This window comes from Brassica oleracea, chromosome C3 (assembly GCF_000695525.1).
Source record: "Brassica oleracea var. oleracea cultivar TO1000 chromosome C3, BOL, whole genome shotgun sequence".
Taxonomy (NCBI): Eukaryota; Viridiplantae; Streptophyta; class Magnoliopsida; order Brassicales; family Brassicaceae; genus Brassica; species Brassica oleracea.
The window spans coordinates 37,082,235-37,097,849 of record NC_027750.1 but is presented as its reverse complement, the minus strand read 5'-3'; the positions used below and the strand labels follow the sequence as shown (position 1 = coordinate 37,097,849).

Sequence of the window (15,615 nt, the reverse complement as noted above, 5' to 3'; positions counted from 1 at the left end):
GTTTAGGGTTTAGGGTTTAGAGTTGAGAAATGAGGTTTTGGAGATAAGATTTCAAATTTTGAAAAATAAAAAAATTAAAATTTTCAAAGGATAAACTTAGAATGGTGCTATTTTGGTCATTTTAGTTTTTGAGTGCTATTTTTGTGATATAAACTTAGAAATGTGCTATTTTGGAGATTTGCCCTTTAGTTTTGCTTATGCAGTGTTTCAGCCGTGTTTATAATTTCTTATTAATGAATTTCGGCCGGAGATTTGGCCACCAGTGTGAGGTACTGGCTTGTCCTTGTCCACATTTATATATTTCTTTTGACCAACCACATCTATATATTACTATTACACTTATCTCCTTTTGGGTCAATGTGTGATTGTATTCTTGCGTCGACGTCGATGAATATACGTTTCAATATTATTAGTTTGATACTTATTGTAGTTTCATTACCTGCTTCGGCTGTTCAAGCAGATACAAAGTTTTGATTAATCATTTTTTTTCTATGAGATGTTTGAAGATAGAGTAATAGTATTGGTTGTTTCATAGAGATGATCGAGTACCTTTTTTCTTGTTGCTAAGAGCACGTGCAACGGAGGATGACTCCGAATCCGTCACACTAGTCCGTCGAAAAAATAGTAATATAATATGATTATTAGTGCTAATAACATTAAGGATTGATCCGTGATTAGCATGTTGACGGACTCGATCCTTGGGGGACGTGGCGAAAGGTGAGTGAATGAGGCGAGATTGGGTTAGGAGGTGTTGAGAAAAATTAGGTCATTCGACCGAAGGAAAGAAAAAAAAATTTCCTCTCGACGAATGACCTAATTTTTCAACACCTCCTAACCCAATCTCGCCTCATTCACTCACCTTTCGCCACGTCCCCCAAGGATCGAGTCCGTCAACATGCTAATCACGGATCAATCCTTAATGTTATTAGCACTAATAATCATATTATATTACTATTTTTTCGACGGACTAGTGTGACGGATTCGGAGTCATCCTCCGTTGCACGTGCTCTTAGCAACAAGAAAAAAGGTACTCGATCATCTCTATGAAACAACCAATACTATTACTCTATCTTCAAACATCTCATAGAAAAAAAATGATTAATCAAAACTTTGTATCTGCTTGAACAGCCGAAGCAGGTAATGAAACTACAATAAGTATCAAACTAATAATATTGAAACGTATATTCATCGACGTCGACGCAAGAATACAATCACACATTGACCCAAAAGGAGATAAGTGTAATAGTAATATATAGATGTGGTTGGTCAAAAGAAATATATAAATGTGGACAAGGACAAGCCAGTACCTCACACTGGTGGCCAAATCTCCGGCCGAAATTCATTAATAAGAAATTATAAACACGGCTGAAACACTGCATAAGCAAAACTAAAGGGCAAATCTCCAAAATAGCACATTTCTAAGTTTATATCACAAAAATAGCACTCAAAAACTAAAATGACCAAAATAGCACCATTCTAAGTTTATCCTTTGAAAATTTTAATTTTTTTATTTTTCAAAATTTGAAATCTTATCTCCAAAACCTCATTTCTCAACTCTAAACCCTAAACCCTAAACAATCTAAACCCTAAACTCTAAACTCTAAACCCTAAACCCTAAACCCTAAATCCTAAACCCCACTCTTTAACTCTAAACCCTAAGTTTGTGACTTTTGATAAAACATTAAGTGCTATTTTTGTGATTTTTGACCTTGAGTGCTAGTTTGGGAACATAAACTTGATTTAGTGCTATTTTTGTCTTTTTTTCAAAACTAAACGTTTATTTTATTTACTTCCGGAGTTTCTTCCTTATAACTAATGAAACAACGATGAATATTTATTATATTAAATTTCGTGGTCTCTCAAGTTAGTCTCTAATATATGACGCCAAAAGAAGTTTTTTTTTTTTTGGATTGAACGTGTTTACATACATTGCATATATTTTCAACAACGTGTAACTTAAAAACAATCAAATCAATTGGCCAACCTGTATTAATAGTACAAATCTTCGTTTAGAATCTCTTAATTAGCTTTTTTAATCTAATAAAAATATCCTAACCATTTGTTAATCAAGCACGTAATGGCATAAATGAATGATCTGTTGGTTTTGTCTTTTTTTTTAACTGGATCTGTTGGTTTTGTCAAATAATGAAATTCGATTCTTAGCAGATCCGGGATATTTGTTTAACCAAGAGATATCAAATATATAATCGCGTTACACTGTGGAACAGATCTGTACTGTATTTATGCCATCAGAGACCAGAGAGGCCATACTTAAATGGTTTTCTAACGAGGAGATTCTCTTGTCTAAGCGAAATTCGGATTCGCAATGGAAAGCATACAATCGTTTTCATAATTTTAGCCATACTAGAATCTTCTCTTTAAAAATATAGTATTTAAACTCGAAAATTACTGTCACGTACAATGTTTTTATTTATTTAGACACTAGGCAAAAGAATTGGTTCTACTTTTTATGTACACACAATATATAAACATAGATGTGTCGGATAAGATCGAGCACATTGATGAAATCCCTCAGCCGAAATGTATTAACAAATAATTGCAAGGCATCTAACTGGACGAAGGAAAACAGTATTATATACTTTTGGCGACTACTAGCTATCGAAATCATTATTACTTTCGTGCACGTGGTTCTCGTGGTTTAAAATTTTCGAGCTAATCTCGTCAGTGATAAATCGGAGCTAGTTCCACTGACTTCAGTATGTTTTTTTTTAACAGCGCATAATATTGTTTTCTATTCATTTCATAAACTTAGTTTGTTCTTTGAATTTTGACAGAATTATTTTAGACACACATATATATTGAAATATCTTACAATTTCATGATCTTTTACACAATTTGTTTTTACGTACATGGCATAAAAATACATAGATTTTGTGTATATATTATAGAATAATAAGAGTCTAACCACGCGATTGTGATCTAGTGACAAGCGAGTTTTGGGTTGGTAAGAGCATCAGCACTGGTTAGTTTTTCAAATTTAATTTCTAGATAATATTATGTTAGTATACTAAGATGATTTGCTTTTTTTTATTAAAATTAAATGTCTAAAATTCTGCTGTACCACTAAAATAAGGACAGCTGTAGAATTACTTTCTCAAATATTTTTGGAAGTCTCTTTATAAAGGGACTATTCTCTATAATTTTATCTCTTCTCTTTTATTTTTAGCTTTTTCAATAATATTTTTGTTAAAAATTATGAGAAGAGCTCTCTACCAAAAATGTCCCAAGTAACTTAGGCGTGAAAGTAGAGAAAAAGACAAAAATAGCACTAAATCAAGTTTATGTTCCCAAACTAGCACTCAAGGTCAAAAGTCACAAAAATAGCACTTAATGTTTTATCAAAAGTCACAAACTTAGGGTTTAGAGTTAAAGGGTGGGGTTTAGGATTTAGGTTTAGGGTTTAGGGTTTAGAGTTTAGGGTTTAGGGTTTAGAGTTGAGAAATGAGGTTTTGGGGATAAGATTTCAAATTTTGAAAAATAAAAAAATTAAAATTTTCAAAAGATAAACTTAGAAAGATGTTATTTTGGTCATTTTAGTTTTTGAGTGCTATTTTTGTGATATAAACTTAGAAATGTACTATTTTGGAGATTTGCCCTTGAAAGTATCTCATTACATTCGATTGTACGACCACACGAATTATGAGTTTATTGCTTACGATTTATTTAATATCTGGAAATACACTTTATATGTGAGCTGTATACCTCATCTTTAACATCGTATGTGAAATACGAAGAGAACCTAAGAGCATGAGCAATGGTAGTATCTACCATAGTCTCTATTACTAATATAATAATAAATCAAAGAAAAGTTAGAAAGAGAGGATTGAAAAAGCAAGAATCGATTGCTGCTTAAGGTACTTTCAATGAAAACTTGAGAAACTAACTGCTTCCATAAGTGGAAGAACTAGTTTTAAAATAATTTTTAAAAAAATATTAATAAAATAATGTTCGGAAACTCATAATTCAGAAACCTGACTAATGATGGTCTAAGTCCACTGAGAATTAATTCATATACAAATTATGCGAGGTATATTATTGGCGGATCCAGTCGTTGTTTGAATGAGAACATAAAAAAAATTATATAAACATTTATGGGTATATAATATTTTGTACATGCATCTTATACTAACTTTTATAATTTAAAATTAAAGTTAAAAAATTATAAAATTTAGAAATGCAAAAACTAATACGAAAGGAGAAATAATTAAAACCAAGTACCTATATAACGAAAATAAAAAAAATAATATACAAAACAACTATATTTTAATTTCTTATCCAAATCATACATATGCATATTAAGGTGATTGGTTGGGTTATGACAAGTGTTTTAGCTTTATTTTCTATCTACAACCATAAACATTATTAATAATGATTTATCTAATCTATTAAAACAGAAGTACAAATTTTTCTTAAAATATTACCATCTTATGCAACGGCATAAAACACGGCCATTTGAAATATATTACCATTAATAAACGGTTCAATGCTATTACCTTTTAATACCGTCACTTTACAAAATTAGTTAACCACCGAAATAATAATGTAAATCGAATATAGATGACTCATAACTATTCACCTCTCGGTTTAGTATCGTCTAAAAAGTCAACTCATATCTATTCAAAATTCAATTAAATACTTTTATATACCAACTGTGTTCGTGTTTCAAAACCAATTTTTCTAGGTTTAGTGATGTGATGTTTAGATGTCAACAGAATCAAATTCAACCTTTAGAAAATTCTGTTGACTACTTTTATACCAACTTCGTAAAACGTCCATTATATAATTATATATCATTATTATTCCAGCATGCAATTATACAGTATCTAAGTTTAGTTTGAATAGATATAACTAAACTGATTACATGTTTTGGTTTCTATTTTTATTACAGTTGTTTGTTTCTCGGTTTTTCTTCATAGTATTTACAACCATTTTTGACAATAACTTTTTTTTTTGTTTTATATCCAAAATATATTGAAAATGCTAAAATTGATTATAAAAAGATATTTTCTGTCCACCAAATCTAAACTAATAAATTCATACCGCAATTAAATTACATGTATCATTTAAAAAACCTTTTCTATTTTAAAGCAATCATCATAACTAAAAGGATAGTTTCATATTTCGGCATCACTTCAAGTTGACATTGTTGCTTATGGAGGTAAAAGGATTCCCCATTTTAGTGTGTAATCTTTCATGTTTTTTTGGACTCCATGATTGCATTGCATTGTTTGAAACGCTTTTATTTTTTTGGAACTCATGAATAGGTTCTATTCCTCATGAAGCTGTTTTAAAGAATCCTTAAATGCACGTCCATACCATGGTATCCTTCCTTCCATCAACTCCTTGACATAAACTTCTTGAAAGTATTTAGTATCATGATCATCTGTTTCTTTCTTTCTTTCTTTTTTGGGATGTAAAACAGGCGCAGCTTCGGTTCATTAACCTCTTGCCAAAGTACCAGCACCTGACATTTTCTTGGTTCAGGTACAATCTTTGAAAGTTTTAGTCTTTTTGCGAAATTTTCAGAAGGTTTACAGAGTTCTTTTTCTGCAGAATCCACCTTCCAGTCCAACACTAATTGCTGTTAAGTGGGCGAGTTCATGGAGGCGTGCAGCGTTTCTTGTAGATTGGCATAATTTCGGATATACATTGCTGGCATTGTCTTTAGGAAGAAACAATGTCTTTGTATCCTTATACCGCTGGTAAGTACAAAACTAATCATAGACGTTCTTCTTCCAACTTCGAGTTACAGAAGTTCTCTGTTTTTACTCCTCCCTCGGAACTGTAATGAACTGTCTCGTTTACTTCCTCATCATGGCCTGAAGAGTAATAAACATCGATCATCAAGAAGTTTTTGCTTTGACCTTCTAACGTCGGAACATCACAAGTGTAAAGACTATCATCGCATCTTTCTCCTTGAGGCTCTTCTCCTTGACGAAACCGTTCCATCCTCTAGTGAAGACAAAGCTCTGGCTACTTCTCCAGTAACAAAGGCATGAGGTTAGTGGTCTTTTCTTCCCTTTGGTGTCTATGATATCATTAGTAGAGGTATATTCTTGAAATAAATAAAAAGATTTTCATCTTTTGATCGTTTTAAGCTTCTTCATTCATTCTGATGCTAAATCTTTTAATTCAAGTTTAGAATTGGAGAATCAAAAGCTTAATAAATAAAAAGATGATAAGAACCTCTAAATAAGAGCACAATTATCCAAGGTTTTTAAGAGGTATCTTGGTATAATTAGAATTAGAAAAAAAAGAAAAATAGCAATTAAGTTAAGGGACCTTTCTTAAATAAGGTCCAGAAGAACCGTTTCTTATATAACACGTGGCAGGAGATTTTGTCGCGTTCTTTTTTCCTCTCGTTCACCTATCTCCTGCCAAATCATCGTCGCCGTGAACCTCGCCATCCCGTCGTTCACGGCAGAAGTAGCAACGACGAAGTAGCTGTAAAGCAATGTCCCTTCTTCTCCTTTCCTCTATCTACACCTAAAATCTTCCCTGCTCTACATCTCGCGGCGGAGCCACGGAAGGATTCAGTGACGGCTAATTGGGCGGCTGCACTGTTGCATATAAATAATTCTTCAATTTCTCGGAGGAGGAGAGGAGATTAAGGTTTTGGAGATTGTTTTTCTATTTCTATTGAGTTGAAAGTCGAAACCCTAGCCATTCGAGGATGGATCTGAGATTATGCTGTTGAGGAGGCAATGGAGGCTTCTTTACCTGCTTTGGACCGGCCACGAGGTGCTGCTTCTAATACGGGAATGGAGCTTTTTTGCTTCTTCTTTTTTTACGGCTATACATTTTTATCGTGGTATGGTAATTATGGTTTAGTTTTGTTTCCAAGCTTTAATTGTCGACCATAGACTCTTCTAGAATTGCTAAAAAAGACTACAATTGAAGTTTGGTAGATTGTATTATTCACATTAGTATCAGACAGTGGTTCTTCTAGGAATGTCATGACATACATGGCTTTTGATTAGTATTATGACAAGCTCTGATTAGCTGTTCCTTGTATTCTTAAGTCCGTGATCATCATGAGGTTGTGAATATGGTGGAGGCAGAGTAGTGAAGGATCTGCTGGATCTGTGAATATGGTACTGATCTTGAAGCAGAAGGTGAAACATCTCCAACACAAACTCGAGGAAGCCAGAGCTGATCTCAATGCAAAGGAAGCCAGGATCCAAGAACTAGAATACTCAAAGATTGAATCTGAATTTGAAGGCATTTTCCAGGGAAAGATCGAAGCTGAAATCAAGCACTTGGTGCCAACAAAGAGGTGTTTGTCGACAATAGAGAGTATTGTATACGCGATGAAGGAGATGGGTGAAGATACTGAAAGTTTGGATAATATGTTGGATTTTTTGAATCCATGGTTGGAGATCAAAGAAGATGTAAAGATGAGAACGTTGGAATTTTTTTTTCAAGAACCCTTAGTTAAGAAACTAGCATTGGAGCATATAAGTATTAAAATTTCTTAACTAAATCTCTCAACTCACATTTACTACTTAAGAGCATGATTATTGGGGGTTCTTAGAGTGGGGTTCTTAGCGGAATATAAGAATCCGTCTCTTAACTTTTAACTAAAAAAGTTAAGAACCGGTTCTTAACTTTTTTAGTTAAAAGTTAAGAGACGGGTTCTTATATTCCGATAAAAACCCCACCTTAAAAACTTCCCAATAATCATGCTCTTAAAAAGTAAATAAGAGACCCTAAAGGGGTCTTTGGGTTAATGATGCTCTAAGAAACTCCCGTTGAAACACAAAAATGTAGGTGTATCTTAACTAGGTCTCTTAAGTAAACTTTAATATTTAAAAATCATTAAGAGACCAAAGTGGGTTTTTGGGTTAATCATGCTAGAAACCACTACAACCAATCTATCTATCTATCTATATATATAAAACATACATTTCTCTGTTATCCTTGCGCCACATCATCATGGAAGGAGGGGCATTTTGCGCCATGTCAGCACTCTCACACCTGCGTCTTAATCTTATTCACGAGCCTGTAACCTAATGCTTTCCTTTTCGTTACCTCTCCGACTTAACCCTCAGCCGTTATTGCTTTCAATCATCAAACCCCTATCCCCCCTCACTATCTCCTATTAATTGTATATTTAATACGTTGTTTACATCCTTTTGCAGAGTATATATAACCCTTCGTAGTCTTCTCTTCGAATCCTCTAATTCCTCCCGATTCCTCTTCCGCTTCACTATTACTCTCACACGATCTTATCGACATGGCGACTTAACAGCAGGCCGATATGCTGCTGCTTGATTCCAAGGTATTTAGCTAAGATTATGTTTGTCTGTCAATCCTTGGGTTTTGAGCATAAACTTCTCTGATTAAAGCGTTTTCTTCTCATGCAATATTGATTCAGCATCGATTGGGTCCTGCCATAATTCATAGATGAGAATTATGGGACCACTTTAACCTTTCAATTGAAGCTATCTGAATCAACTTCTCTGCAAAACATCAGACCTTCACTGTTTCCCACATTTTTTACACCAACCAACGACCACAGCCTCATTTTTGAGCTTCAGGTGAGTGACGTTTAATTTTTTTACAACTTGACTTCGTTAATGTTTACTGATAACTGATACACATTGACAGGGTGAGGATAACAACCCTGAGGTTAATTTAAAGGACATGATTACGTCTGTGTTGCAATAGGTTTTAAATATATTTCTCAAAGACAATAAGTTAGAATACTTCACATATTTGGGTTATGTTGCTTTAATTTCATGATTATGCATCTTCCCAGACTTTTAAAAATCAGTTGAAGGAAACTCCTCCTTTAACAATGGCATCCTTACCATTACTAACGTTTTTTGATCAAAAAAAAAAAAAAACCCATTACTAACGTTTCAAGTTTTTGCATTTGCTGCCTTTTTAAAGAATTATCAAAAATTCAATAATCCTTCTACGTCACACTTAAATTTCCCCCAACCTAACCATTACAAAATGTATTACCAAACATTATTTATGATTTCTATTCCATCTGCATAATATTGACAGTTAAAATGAAACTTCGATAATAGGAGAGCAAAATAACCTATGAACCTCCTTCAGGAACTATTTTTAATATGCAGCGATAAACTTCGATAATACGTAACGTTGTTTGAATCACATTTATATGTGGTAACTAAATGTAAACGCAGCTTATTGGGTTTGTTTCTTATGCAAGTCTATGAAAATTTAAAGTCTTGAGGCAGAGCAGCCGACATATTGACTCATAGCCCCACCAATAAATAATTACCTAAAACGTTACTAATTATTAATAAAATCAAATCCATCGGTGACAGTAAAGCCAAGAAACCTAATCCTCACACAACAAACAGATGAATTCCCTCAAGTCAAAAGGTTTTCACAAAGCGTAGGATCAGCCCAGTTTCTGGCTTGGAACAACTTAATTCTTTTCTAAATGGCTAAGAAGAAACCTCCACCATTTGTGATCCGTGATCGTAACACGAAACCGTCTGGTGTACTCAAAGCTCAAGCTATGAGAGGATCGTCAAGCAACACTCACACAACGTCTGTAACAAAATACAAAAACAGGTACATCAACGCATATACCTTGCTACGAAGACTAAAGTCTATGAAATAGGCGGCCCATAAACATGAAATTTTTAAATCATTCCCAACATAAACCTTTTTGTGACAAAATAAAACTAAATATCGCAAAACATAAATCACACGACCCACCGGTTAATTGTCCACGACACACTTTATCATAACATAAATTTTTAAAAACACACTAACACATAGGTATTCATGTACACCACCTCAACTCAACTCACACAAACTCATTTCATTCTCATATATACTTTTCTATTTTAGTAACAAAGCTGTAGCTCTGAGAAATTAATAAGAAACAAAGTAATTGAACCACAATCAATGATTATTACATAATCAAAACAAATATTTAGACAAGAAGATAAAATATAAAATTATATTAAAATAAAACAATAAAAATAGCAAAAGTATATAATATAATTTAAAATACATAAATTTTAAGAAAAAAATAAAATATATTTCATAAAAACAAAAAAGTAGAGTAATCCATTTATTAAGTAATGTATCTCATGGATTTTTCTCCTTTTAATGGTCATAAAACCCAAGTTAAGAAAAATCAATAATAAATTTCTTGAAAATCACAAAAAATAATACATAATTAAAACTAAATTGCAAAAATAGTTGTAAATTTTTTTTTTTAAAAAAATTGTACACGTAGATTTCTTTTCAAATAATCACAAATAGTTGTGATATAAAGCACAACTATAAATTTATTGAATCCAAAAAAATATTTTAAAATCTATCCACTTTGAGTTTTTAATGAACTAAGACAACTTCTAAATCAAAACTCTTATATCACTAATATCCTTACAAATAAAACACAATAAAAAACTATATAAAGGCAGTATAAATCAAATGTAAAATACTTTAAGAAAATACATATAATTCTCATCATTTTAACGTCCCTATTGCAAAAATGGTCAATCTAATAAAATAGTGAGATTGTGCTTATGTTAATCAAATAAACACACTAATGAATTACAATAACTAAGATAAAAAATGTGAAAACATATATTTGAATGTGAGAACAAATGTTTGACAAAAAAAACAAATTACATTGATTTATAAACAATTATTAAACAATAAAACTAAAAATAACACTAGTAAATTATAATCTGCAATGGACAACAAGCCTAAATCAAAGTCAATTAATTCCAAGAACTTATAATCAACACTGAAAAAGTCTGATGCGTTTGCAACGTACAGCATTCCCGCTGATACCAAAAGTCTGATGCATTTACACAAGTTACTGCTGATGCCTAATTTTACACAAACGAATCAAGTGAGTTATGTGGTGGCGTGTTATAATTTTTTTCAAAATATTAAACTAACAAATTCTTCACCTATATCCCCTCTAACTGTTATTAGTAACTTAATAGATAATTTATATACATACTCCGTGGTACATACCTTTTTAAGAGTAAGAACTAAGAACATAACTATAAGTCATACTCAATAGTCAGTACGTAAATGTAACATATAGAAAAAATCCTTTATTAGTAACATATGGAGAGAAAGAAATCAGATCAAGCATGGCGACACTACAAGGGGAGGAGGTAAAGATAGCATAAGAAGATAGCGTTTTGGTCGAGAATGCTATCTTTGACATAACTCATAATTTAAGATAGCGTTTTGTTACCTCGATGTTACAAAAAATCGCATATATAATATCATTGTACATTAAAACGCTATCTTTACTGAGGCGAAAAAATGATTGGTTTTCCCTCTTACATTTATTTCATTTTCCCTCTCATTTTATTCTTTAAATATTTACATATAAAAGAAAGAAAATTTTTTATTGGTTGAAAGTAATACACAAGGATTGCAATCTCTATCCTTAATTGTTTTTAATCCAAAGGTGGAGATTGTGTTTTAATTTGTCCTCTCCTTTTGACTTCTAAACACGACGACAGAGAGATATGAGAGATTGCAAGGGAAGAAGACAGAGACCGGCCTGAGTTCGTCGCCTTCGTCACCGTCTGAGTTCGTCGCCGTCGACCTGTCTCTACTCCTCATGACTTTGTTCTTCCGGAATCCGTACTTCTCCTGAGAACGCTCCTCTCTCCTCTGCAGCCGAATCCAAAACCAACACTCGTCTCTCTCTCTCTCTCTCTCTCTCTCTCTCTCTCTCTTCAATTTCACTATACAACAGATCTGAAAAAAAGGTCCTTAGAGTTTGTATCTTTATGGAGGTCTGGTGCTTCCTCTTCAAAGAACAGATGAAATCCACATCCCAAACCCATCTTGGATGCAATCTCCTTCCTACGAAGAGGCTTGGAACGAGCCACATATATGGTTTAGACCAAACAAAGTTTTAATTTTTTTAGAACAGTGATTCAGTCATTGGTGATATACAATCCCACGGATCTTTAGTTGTGGGAGGGGACTATTGTTAGAGCTTCAAAATGTTGTTCAAGTGTATTTCTTTGTGTTGGCTTTCTAGTTTGTGCAAGGCTTCCAAGAAACTTAGGATTGATTCTCAGATGTTTTCTTGTGCAGATGAAAGTTGCTTTTGGAGGTGTGGATTCTGTGAGTTAGCCACCACGTCAAAACCTGACCGTAGCAATGAGCAGACAAGAACCTCAAATGCTCTTGCACTCCCATGTATTGTGTTAATATCACCTGTTTTGCTTACGTTGATGAAAGATGAACAAAACTAGTTTATTCTCTTATTTGAATTTTTATTAAAAATTGCTCGATGAGTTCTGCATGTCCTGAAGGTTCTAAGAGTACCCAAAAGGGTGTGACAGAGAATGCTCTTCTTGTTGGTCCAACTTTACACCCAAAGGGCTTGTAAGTATTAACCTTTTGTGGTTTGTTACGTTGATATGGATGCTAGTTGATGCTTCTACTTAATGGCAAGAATGCTGATTAAAAATATTTTGTATCTTCATGTTCTTATGTAACTCTTGTTTCAGCTGTGTGCTAAGAGACATAAGATGCTGGAAGACATGGAAAAGGACTTTGAAGGTATATTCTATTTGAGACCTGTTTTTAAATATAAAAGAGTGCCTGATCTCTCTCTCTCTCTCTGTTTTGAATTTGATTTTTTTTCTTGTTACATGAAGGTGGACAAGAGGCAGATAAGCTTGATGGAGGAGGAGGTAGCAAAAGCGGTGGGTCGTTAGCCTCAGGAGCATTAGGTTTAGAGTGGAAAAGGTACAAGCTCCTGTGTGTGATTGGAAGATGGCGACGTTGGAGTACTCGTTGTGACGGCGTCGGTCGTGGTGTGGTGCGGCGCTAGAAGATAGAACTTTAGGTATAGAATTTTAGGTGTAAGTTTAATATTTTTGAAAAAAAAATGGTTTAGTTTGATATACCCGTCATAAATATTCATGTAACCAATTTCGATATATAAAAATTTTAAAAAATTTTATTTGAATATATAATTTTTTTAATAATGCTATAATAACAATTATTATATGCTATTAGAAGTTAATACAATTGCACAATTAATAAAACGCCATCAAACTAATACTTTAACATAGCACAAACTAAACGTTATCTAAAGTGCCCGGGAAAAGATTGCGGGGGAAGATACAACGTTCGCCATAACGCTGCGCTATCTTGCAATAGTGTTTTCCTCATGCTATATATGAGACGTTTTCTTGTAGTGCGAAAAACCTTTGCCCATGGATGTAGTGAAGCAGCTTATTGCAAAGGGGTCGGAAACAAGTTAAGCCTAATGAGATATTGAAAGAAGCAAAGGGGATGGATGTTGCTCTCCAATATTGGTTTAACACAAGAGTGTAAATATTTCTTGAGTTTTCATTAGAAGTGAAGAAGTAAAAAGAGAAGTTTTTTTCGTTCAGGTCTACATTTTGATGTAAAAAGGTTTTTTTTATGAATAAAAAATTAACATTCATTAAAAAAAAATTCACATAAAGGTTACAGTAGAACTTTTCATATGTATGTCATTTTTGCTGATAATATAATTGTTCTTGACCAACACTATATCAAATTACAACCAAGAACCTGTGATCCCATATTTACACAAGTTACTGATGTATAATCAAGTCAGTTTTATAGTGACGTTTTATAATTTCAGCTGTTTCATAGGGCATCAATCATCATTAGAAAACTATTAATTTTGGAAAGGCAGTCTTACAAATTTGTAATCTCCTTATTAACGTATACAAGGGATTCAAAATTCAGGAAAATAAAATAAAAATCAAGAAAACAATTTCAAAATTTAAAATTTGAAAATAGATTCAAAAAAAAATTTTAATTCAAGAAAATATTACTGAAATATTGAAAATGAAAATATATTTTAAAATTAAAAAATCAAAAAATACAATTTTAAAATTTAATATTCAACGAAAAGATTTAAAATCCTACTATCTCGTGATACTTTAAAATTCTTCTAGTTTAGGATGCAAATATTTCACAAAATCCCAATTTCATGAGAGTACTGAGTATAAGATATCAGTTATAAATTTTATTTTGTGAAGATAGTATATCTTTTATATTAAAAAAGAATGTGATTCTAGTTTTATTTATTTATTATACATAATAAACCAATAAATATATACTTACTGTTCATTTAGTCCTTCACCAGAAACAATGATATTATTGGTGTTATCCTCATGACTTTTATTTTATTTGGGTCAGAACAAAAATATATCAATAGGAAAAACCAGAAAAACACGATACTTCTTTATTCTTTATGATAAAAAAGTTATTTGTAAAATATAATGCGTTTACATGTAATTCCATTTTTTTGATTAACTTAGGGTATCCCAGACTAGGTGCAGCCTATGGATATATATTCTCTACGAGTATTCGAATGAGCCGAAAGCAATAGTTTATATCTATGTTAGGTGTCTAGAAAGAAAGTGACTTAGTTTATCATAGCAGGTGTATCAAACTTGAAACGTGTTGGCGTCCCAAACTCTTCCCTTTACCACTTGATCACAAGCTCCCGGAGTTTCTATTTTTGATGATAGTCTTTTCAGGAGTGTTAGATTTTTTGCTCTTTCCACATTTTTGAAAATCTGCATCGTCAATAATTATTTATTAACCATTAGATACAATTTCTTCAAGCATGCAAAGGCATAATATAATAGAGTTTTTTTAATAACGGACAGAATACTTTGATATATATCCATTTTGTCCATTCGGACTCATATTTATCTTGCATGTGGTAAGTGAGGTACGATAAACAAAAGCTAGTAGAATAGAGAAAAAGAGTAGGATCCAAAGAGATTAAGCAGAAGCAAAATAAAAATTTGATTTGAGTTAACAAATAATATAAGAGCAGAAGTGTTGCATGCATTTCCACATTAGGTTTGTGAACTAGAGGAGATAAAACATATACTAAGTTTTAGCAATATGCGGTAATTGAATAACCTCACATAAATCCTTTATATACTAAATAATCCCCCTGTACATTAAAAGAGAAGTCACTTTAGTGATTTCTGCTGAGGTGGCACTCATGTAGAGCTTCTCAGGAAAAACGTTATAATTCTATTGGTTGAATTTTTGGAATTTCTCTTTTTGATTTATTTTTTCACTCCCTTCCGCGTAATTCAAAACGCAGTCGTTTATGTTGAATTTTTTTCTTCTTTTTTTTTGCAATCGCGTGTCAATTGAAGGGGGAGATGGTTTCAATCTGATGAAGACAGTCCAACAAGATGAGTTTTGTTCTTCATAACATAAAGACTCAATCTTATCCATCGCTAACAGCATCGACAACCAGACGAGGTGAAGTTTATCGAGTCTCTCGGAATTTTAGGTTTTTTTTGCTTCTCTGATTGGATTCGACTTTTAAGCTATGATACAAAGATTGTTGGATAACACTGATAACAATCGACATATGTTTCTTCATTGATTACATTTTGCTTATTTACATTTTGAATCTTTTGTATCTAATTGATTGATTAACCTTCTTGCTGTTCAGGTCTTGCTTCTCTTAAACAAGACCATTGCCACGACCACAATAGTATTATCACAACAAACTTGCATTCGACTTCAGTAATTGAAGAAGGACTATAAGATTACCTTCTCCTTAATAATTCAACA

The 15,615-nt window shown here is 32.6% G+C and overlaps 1 protein-coding gene across 1 annotated transcript in view; it reads left to right on the top strand.

Annotated features, from left to right (window-relative positions):
- The first annotated feature begins 7,112 nt into the window (after positions 1-7,112).
- LOC106330522 overlaps positions 7,113-15,615 on the top strand; it is an 11,199-nt gene continuing 2,696 nt past the window's right edge. The window contains exons 1-4 of the mRNA XM_013768975.1: positions 7,113-7,412; positions 12,094-12,123; positions 12,513-12,564; positions 12,663-12,753. Coding sequence (XP_013624429.1) covers positions 7,113-7,412; positions 12,094-12,123; positions 12,513-12,564; positions 12,663-12,753 — 473 coding nt within the window. The remainder of the gene's footprint in view (positions 7,413-12,093; positions 12,124-12,512; positions 12,565-12,662; positions 12,754-15,615) is intronic.